The sequence below is a fragment of the Papaver somniferum genome, chromosome 7 (genome assembly GCF_003573695.1).
Source record: "Papaver somniferum cultivar HN1 chromosome 7, ASM357369v1, whole genome shotgun sequence".
Classification (NCBI taxonomy): Eukaryota; Viridiplantae; Streptophyta; class Magnoliopsida; order Ranunculales; family Papaveraceae; genus Papaver; species Papaver somniferum.
This window is the reverse complement of record NC_039364.1, coordinates 49,306,437-49,314,955: the sequence shown is the minus strand read 5'-3', so window position 1 is coordinate 49,314,955 and position 8,519 is coordinate 49,306,437. Positions and strand designations below refer to the sequence as shown.

The 8,519-nt window shown below is 36.8% G+C and overlaps 2 protein-coding genes across 2 annotated transcripts in view; both read right to left on the bottom strand.

The window, feature by feature from the left end:
• Positions 1-2,867: 2,867 nt before the first annotated feature.
• LOC113297244 (small heat shock protein, chloroplastic-like) lies at positions 2,868-3,907 on the bottom strand. The gene is made up of 2 exons (XM_026545670.1): positions 3,555-3,907; positions 2,868-3,441 (listed from the first exon to the last, which is right to left on the bottom strand). Exons 1-2 carry the CDS (start codon positions 3,790-3,792, stop codon positions 3,011-3,013), a joined length of 669 nt encoding a protein of 222 aa, XP_026401455.1. The 5' UTR covers positions 3,793-3,907; the 3' UTR covers positions 2,868-3,010.
• Positions 3,908-4,416: 509 nt separating this feature from the next.
• Positions 4,417-8,519, bottom strand: part of LOC113297243 (vesicle-associated protein 1-1-like) — a 4,890-nt gene continuing 787 nt past the window's right edge. Inside the window, exons 3-7 of the mRNA XM_026545669.1 lie at positions 8,319-8,400; positions 8,115-8,230; positions 7,856-8,020; positions 6,432-6,509; positions 4,417-4,954 (exon numbers count right to left, since the gene is read on the bottom strand). Coding sequence (XP_026401454.1) covers positions 4,844-4,954; positions 6,432-6,509; positions 7,856-8,020; positions 8,115-8,230; positions 8,319-8,400 — 552 coding nt within the window. The 3' untranslated portion in view covers positions 4,417-4,843. The remainder of the gene's footprint in view (positions 4,955-6,431; positions 6,510-7,855; positions 8,021-8,114; positions 8,231-8,318; positions 8,401-8,519) is intronic.

Below are 8,519 nucleotides of genomic sequence, written 5' to 3'. Positions count from 1 at the left end.
GGTGGGGGGGTGGGGGACTTGTAGATTAGTTGAATAAGGTGTTCCATGAATTGGTTGCCGTTGGACAATGAATTAGAAGGTGACTTGCCGATTCTTGATTACATCTCGGGCAAATGTCTGAGTTGGTCAAATGGATGTGAAGTAGGAGAGAGGAGGTTGGTACTCCTTCATTGATGGCTTTCCACAAGAAAAGCCGAATTTTTGGTGGACACGGTAAAGTCCATAGAAATTTGGTAGGTGGTAGATTGGTGTGAGTTGGTTGACCTTGGGTTGGACATTCGTATCCTGAAAAGGTAGTGTAGTTTCCAGATTTTGAGTATGGTCAGATAATTTTATCTTGGGGGCTATTTTGGGGAAGGTGGATGTTTATGATTTTTTGGATTATAGGGTTGGGTAGGGTGCTTAATTTTTCATGATTCCAGGAATGGGATATTGGGTCGATAATATCTGCTACCGTTCGGATTGGGTAGCAATGTGTCGGGTCTAGATTTGTTAAGTAAGGAATCCAATTGGCGTCTATTAGGGTTGATAATCCATTTCCACTATGATGAAATATTAGATGTTGCATGGTAGGGACAATTAAAGCCAGTTGTATCCATTGAGGACTGGCGGAGGAGGGTATAGATTGAATGCCTTGTAGAATTGGTTGTTGATCAAGATACTTTGCACTGAAGAGACTTCCGCAGATAGAGTTAGGTTATTCATGTAGATTCCAGATTATCTTCATGAGAAGTGCCTTGTTATGATCACTGCTCTTTTTTATTCCTAATCCTCCTTACGATAATGATTTTGTTACCTTGTCCCATCCTATAGGGTGGAGTTTTCTAGTTGTTGAGTAGTGTCCCAAAAAAAAATCCTGGTTATACGATCTATTTGTTTGTGGATATTGCTGGGTAGGTTTTGTGTTTGCGTGATGTGATTTGATGTGGGAATTAGGGAGGTTTTGATTAGAGTGAGTCTTTCGGAAGGAGTTAGGAATTTTTTCATCCATCCTTTAGCTTTTCGGGATAATATTTGTAAGAGGGGAGCAAAGGTTTGATTGGATGTCCTTCCGTGTTTGAATAGGACTCCCAGATAGGTTGGAGGTTTTGATGTAGCCGGCATATTGAAGAATTGTTGAAGCTCGTTTATCTTGATTGGGTCTAGGTTTGGGTGATGGATGATTACTGATTTGGTGGTATTGATTACTTGTCCTGTAGAAGTGTTATGGGAGTGGAGCAGGGTTTTAAGGTGTTGGTTACTCTGATCCGAAGCTTTGTATGTGATCAGTAAATCATCCGCATACATTAAATGAATAATTGGTGGTGCTTTTTTTGATATGTTTATTCCTTGAACTAATTTTTGGTTCCGAAGGTTTCCTAGGTTTGTAGATAGGATTTCAGGACATATGATGAAAATATAGGAAGATAGTGGTTCTCCTTGTCTGATACCTCTACTTGGGATGATGTAGCCATGGGGCGTACCGTTTATGTGGATCGAGTATGGAACTGAAGTGACGCATAGCATAATGTATTCTACAAAGGCTGGTGGAAATCCAAATTTTGTAAATGAAGTTTTGATGAATCCACAATCTAAGCTGTCATAGGCGATCTGGACGTCTAATTTGAAAGCTATTTTTTGACCTTTGGTGCGGTTTGAGGTTCTAATATGATGGAAGAGTTCTCCAGCAATTGATATATTGTCGTGTATTGATATTTGTGGAACAAAAGCACTTTGGTAAGGGCTTATTAAAAAGGGTAGAAGGGGTCTAATTGGGTTGACTAAATTTTTTGAAATGATTTTATATGTGACATTACAGAGTCCTATGGGTCTGAACTGTGAAGGTTTTAAAGGATGGTCGACTTTAGGTATAAGTGTTATGTTTGTGTGATTCATGAGAGGATGCATATTTAAGTTATTGAAAAAGCTCCGAACCATTGCTATCAATTGGGTATGAGTTGTTTCCCAGAAAACTTTGAAAAACTTACTTGTATAGCCATCTGGACTCGGAGCACTTTCAGAATTTATGGAGAAGAGGGCTTGTTTAATTTCCGTTGTAGTTACTTCCTTCATAAGTAGGTCCGACTGTCTGGAAGTTAATCTTGGTTTGATATTTGTAAAGAAATCTTCATTTATCACTGTAGGTGGTGCCGTATATTGTTGAGAGTAGTGATATTAATTTAGAATTGTATTTGTTTTTTAAAGATTCAATTCAGTCACAAATTTAAACGCTTTCTTTTCTTTCTTACCAGAAATTTAGTCACTTTCATTATTTACTTTTTCTTGTCCCAATTGTGATGAACAAACATAAAAAGTGATATTTTTACCTTTTTTTTTTTGATTCGGCTTGTTTTTGTGCAAAATAAAAAAAGAAAATATCACTTTTCCTGAATTAGAGATAGTATTTCTTTCAGATTTTTTGAGGTATCTCCTTTTCCTTGAGCTGGTTTCAGTCGCCTTCTTGATTTTGCAAAAAAAAAAAAATGTGTAAATATTTTCTATTCAAATAGATAACAAAGAGCAAAATGACAATAGTTTATCTTAAAGGTGGCTGTTATTAGGATGAATAAAAATCCTAATTTGAAAATATGTCAAGAAATCTAAACATGACATGTCTTAAAGCCGAATGAATAAAAATCCTAATTTCATCTTGAAAGGTCGCAATTGAGATACTACATTGTTAATGGCATTTTTTTCCCTGATATGATATAAATCAAGCACATGAGCATACCAAATCTAGCCCTCGAAGCCCTTGCGTAAAAATAAGCTGCAAACTTGCATCTCATATATGGCTGAGCCAATTCCCTTGTTCACCAGTAAGCCTAAATGTAACTATTGGCAAATAAAAATTTTCTTCTAAAGATCACAATCTCAAAAAAAGGAAGAAGGAAAAAAATAACAATATAAAGCTAAATCCCAAAACTCAGAATATTGAAAGAAACTGATTACACCTCTCTACATCCACCATGAAAGTCAGAAATTCTTGAAGCAAAGCACAAGGAAATATAAATTAACATCAATTCCTAACTCTCTACTCGACATTGACGTGATGAACATTCCTCTTTTCTTCTTCTTTAACTTTGGGGACAGAAACTCTAAGAACACCATTCTTCATCTCAGCCTTGACTTGATCCAATTTGTAATGCTCCTGCGGAAGTTCAATTCTACTGCTATACTTCCTGACATTCTCAGCATCATCATCCCCATCTTCCTTCTCTCCTTCTCCTTTGATTGTAAGTGTGTTCTGTTCAACAGAGACTTTAACATTCTCCTTGCCAAGTCCAGGCATCTCAATCTTCAAATGAAGAGCATCCTCAGCTTCTTTCACATTCCATCCTCTCCTTAGTCCACTTGTTCCTCTTGAAACACTAGGCTTCACAAATGGGTTCTTCATTACATTATCCAACATCCCATACAACGAGCCTAAATCATAATCTCTTGTAGAAAATGGATCAAAAGTATCTGAAATCAAAACCCATTTCGGAAAACAATAAGTAATGCTCCAATCCCACAACAACAACAAAAAAAAAAAGAATTTTTTTTTTTGAAATAAATCAGAAATTAAGAAAGATTACCTGAGAGCAGATTTGGGGAATAGAAACGTCGACGAGAGAAAGGATCAGGGGATCTACGATCAACATCCATGGCATGTTCATCTTCACCGTGGTCACGAATCATCTCTTCAGAAGCATTGCTATTGAATGATCGAGAAAAGGAATGAGCTGGATTGACTGAAACAGAGGAAGATCGGAAAAGAGTTTTCACAAGGTTAGGAGCTTGAGCAGCTCTTCTCAATGCAAGTGATGAAGCCATTAGAAAGAAAAAACAACAATTGGAGATTTCTGTGAAGTTTGCAAGGGTTTGAGATTAGGGTTTTGTCGTAGTGAAGAGTTTGCAAGGGTTTGAGATTAGGGTTTGGGGGTTAAGGTATTATAAAGGAGTGAAGAGTGGGGAGAAATCAGGGGTTATGGAATATTCTAGACAAGAAAATTTTCGTGAGCAAAAAGTCAGGAACATTCTAGAGGTAGGGAGATGTCAAGAACATTCTGGAGTGGGCGTAGGATGATTTTTGATAACCCAATCAACAATGTGGTGAACGAGACCTTCTTTCCCTATGCCGGTGAGAAAGATTCGACCGTCGCCTGAACAGATTGATGGAAATCGTGTTCTAGAGCCATGCCCATTAAGACGGCGGGGATGTTTGGGTTCAATTTGTGCACAGGAACATGCTTCTTTGAGAATATCTCATTTCCGAACAAATTTGGATAGATAGTCGAGCATTGTGCTCTAAAACAAAACAACCTAGACTCACCAGCAGTCACTGTTGTGTTGGCAGACTAGGCATTCTCCTTGCCTATTTCCATCATATGTTCCTAAAATCCAACTTTTAGGGGAAAACAGAGAGGAGTTAGCAGGTGGAAGCTTGGAGACGCAGTGCACCAGAACCTAACATCATGCAAATACCAATAATTTCGCCAATTCAAGTCTGTTAATGGTACAGAATCACAAAGTATTAAAATGTTCTCTAGTGTTACTGAGCTACATCGAACTCCAGAGAAAGAAAAGAAAATATTAAGATTTTCATGTACAAAACAAGACCAATCAATCAACCAAGGCTTTGCAGAAATTCCTGCCTTAAAATTACAAACGAATCAACCCACATTATGCTGCTGGTTACTAACCAAAAGAATACTGACAGAATAAAAGAAAGGAAGCTTTCTGATCATTATTTAATGATTTCTTTCTCATTCGCATTTTTCATTTCCTTGGTCCTTACCCGTTATCGTCATTATAGTCGTTCCTAATTGAGGATTATGTTGGAAAATAAGAAGTCAGGAGGTACAGGTAAATGCAAGAGTCTGTTTTATGTCTTCCTCAATAGATAGCCGAAAAGGACACCCAGCAGGCCAACAATTGCAACATACAGAAAGGGGATCCCGCCACTGCTTTTGGTACCTTCGCGCCTCAGGAGTTCCTGTAAAATACAACCATAAGAAAAAGCACATATTGACAAGGAAATATCCCCAACAAAAAGAAAACATGAAGAAATAAACACCCTATTAATACTTAATAATTGATATAAAAGCTGGCAAGACCTCTACAAAATGAAATCTGGCTAATGCCAGCTTTAGGTCTGAACCTACATGTAGAGGGCATCATCGCCAATCCCATTGTGGAACAGTCTTGTGAATGTGTAATATAGAACTTCCAATAGGCGTTAAGAAGTCTATTGTGTTATGCTAACTATTGTGTTTCCCATGCAAAAAAAAAGCTGAAACAAGTTTTCTTGACTGATGCTTCCTCAAGTGGCAGTCAAGACTCAGCAATAAAGCAAATAATATGGTATTATTAATAGTCTGGACCACTCATTTATCCCATAAATGTGAAAACATGGACAATATATGATGTGGAGCTTAAACATGAAACTAACGAAGTAAAATGTCTCACATTCTCATGAAGTGACAACCGTGATATCCAACAGCTTGGTAACCAGATGATGATGCCTCTAATCAAGGTTTTGGTAGCCACTCAGATGTAGGGCTACATTTCTAAACTAACAAAAATAGGAATTGAATGTCCATAATCCATATGCATTATGCAGTTGTCCAACCCATTCCTCACATATAACACATTTGCATCCCTAGACAGTAGTCCATACATGTATTTTGTTAGATGGACACTCATCAACTCTTGTCTCAGACTATCCATATCTCTTCTTCAGAATGAATATGCTGACTCTCTTATTCTCACTGCCACCAGAAAGAAAGTGTCTTTGGTTTGAAAACCATGAAACAGTATCTTATTGGAGAGAAGGGAACATGGAGCACACCCATTTCATAATAAGGATCTTAATACAACATATTAACGAAAACACACAAAAAATTAACAAAGTCAAAATTTTCATTTCTCTTTCACTAAAGAAAAGTAACATAAAGTTTCTTCAGTTTCCAACTAAATTAATTCAAACACCAAATTGCCTCCAACCACTTAATTTTCATTTGTTTACCGGATCCCACAGGATACGACTGTTCAACACTGCGTATGGGTTTGGTAAGCCCACTGCTAATTCACTAATAAGTAATAAGTGATCACTAGTCCACTACTGTACTAAAAGTTCAATACCATTACCACAAAGCTATGAAGTGTAACACAACAGGGTGAACAAATTCATTAATGAGTGATTCTAAAAGAAGAATAAATGTTTTAACAAAGATCCATCGAAACAACACTGATACGAACTGCGATACGGCTATGGCACGATGAATAAGCTTACTAGTAATGATTTCAAAAGCTATGAAAAATGCACCAAACAGAATAAGAAAAGGAATAAGAAAAGGCAAGTCATCGAGCAGTTCAATCTCATCACCATGTCACACAGGAAAGGTATCTGCAGCAGTTACAACATTAAATAAGAAGTCAATAACTAGAACAAATGATTGTCATTTACTTACCAGTTCCTGACGGAGTTTGTTACTCTGTTGAACAGCAAGACTTTTCTCCTCCATTAACTTTGAAATAAGAGCCCTTGCCTGAAGCAGTTTGCAATTGCATCAATGGTTAGAATATAAGAAAATGATATAATACAAACCATTTGCAGTCTTGCAGGACATATTTTTGAAAAAATTGTTATAGTAGAACAAAAAAAAATTATGATAGTAGAAGAGAGCTATGAGATAAATATGATGATCACTAACTAACACTACCTTTGTCCCGCAAAATGTGAAAGACCCACTTTTTTTGGGACGGAGGGAGTATGTTTTTCACTCATCTGACCCTAAATCCTCAATTCATTTTAACCCTTACACTGCCATTCTATGCGTAAAAAATGCTAGTCTCCCAAATTGGTGTACTAAATCGCTTCCACTTAAATGACCCATTGACACCTCCTCATTAACCAATCAGAATAAAGTGGGGATTTATAACTTATTATGTCGTTAGAAAAGTAAATATAGCAGACAGCTCACAATGACAACATAGAGAATATTAAAATAAAAGTCTACTCTATTGCCTGCAGAACTAGGCATGCAAAGATACTAATTCAATGACAAAACATCGTTGTCAATTTAAATAAAATGAATCAGAGAATGCCACAGACTACCACTAAACCCCAACATGCTTCACGGGATTAATAAATTGAAATTCAGAGGAAGGAACAGGTTGAATAAAGTGTTGATGCCATCCTTGCCAATTTAAATAAAATGAATAGGAGAACGCCACAGAATCTGACAGTAAATACTCACATGCTTCAAGAGATTAATGAATTCAAATTCAGAGAAAGCACCAGGTTGAATAAAGTGCTGATGTGGTGATGCCATAATGCTAATCTATAACTATGTGGAATACCAACTAAAGGTGAAGACCAAAACTATGTATAGCACAGCTGCACCCATATCACCAGTGAATCATACCATATAAAATTTATCTACTCTAATGAGAACATAATACAACAAACTTTGTTTAGTCCAAACATGAATCAATAGGTCACAAAGAACTGGAAGGCGCAAATATATCTAACGATTAACCAACTACAACTTCTACTTCTAGTGACAACAGTAACTGACTGAGATAATTCAAATGGTCCTCGGCAGCAATTTAGCTAATGGATTTTGATATAAACCAAGTCAGGCACTAAGCGGTTACTGAATAATAAACCTAAGGATTTGTAAGGAGCATATTCGTGATTTTATCGTACAGAAAATCCAGACGGTATAGTTTGCTTCAACAGATGTTATATAACAATACACACAGCAAGATTGCAAGTATTGCTATATCTGGAAAGTACACGCATGACCCACGTAAAACAACCAAACCTCACCTCTGATGGCTCCACACAAAAAATCTGGGACTAACAGATGAAAACATCAAAATTACTTACACCACTAATATCAGAAGCATTGAAATTCCCATTGTCTGAACTTGAAGCCCTAGGAGATGAACCTTCCTCAGATCCTTCGCGAACCGGTGAAGGAGGTCGTGGTGGAGGAGCATAAACGACTCTCAATTTGCATTCGTCGATGAGATTTCCAGATTCTTTGTTAAACTAAACAAAACCCACTTCCATTAATTAAAATCCAAACACATAAAATTCCTCCATTCAACCACAATTTCCTAAGAATCTCAAAATTTATGATTACCATATCAGGATTAATATCCTTTCCAGTAGCTGCAGCACTCGCAATTACACTTTGAAGAAGAAATTTGTCCTTGCATTGTGCATCAGGTGGTGCTTCACTTTGAGCTTGCATGGTGACTGGCAGAACAATTTTTTTTTTATAGTAAATCAAATAAAGATCACAAATTCTAAAAACTTTAAAACTAAAGGATGAATCAAAGAATACCTGTTACGTCACATGTAGACCTAGGCGAAACAACACCAGTATTAGGCCGGACACAATACTTCTTCGGATTCGTTGTCTTAACCTGTGAATCACCAATTCAAAATTCAACTACCTAAACAAATTAAAATTGAATTTGACATATTTAGGGTTTATAACTTGAAATCAACCAAAATGTTCGTCTTTCTCCCTAGAAATCAAAAA

What these genes read in the sequence shown, in the direction of transcription:
- LOC113297244 (XM_026545670.1), bottom strand. Translation starts at nt 3,792, where the DNA reads ATGGCTTCATCACTTGCATTGAGAAGAGCTGCTCAAGCTCCTAACCTT. An exon ending in TTCCCCAAATCTGCTCTCAG is followed by an intron (nt 3,442 to 3,554) that starts GTAATCTTTCTT and finishes TTTTGATTTCAG; the next exon opens with ATACTTTTGATCCATTTTCT.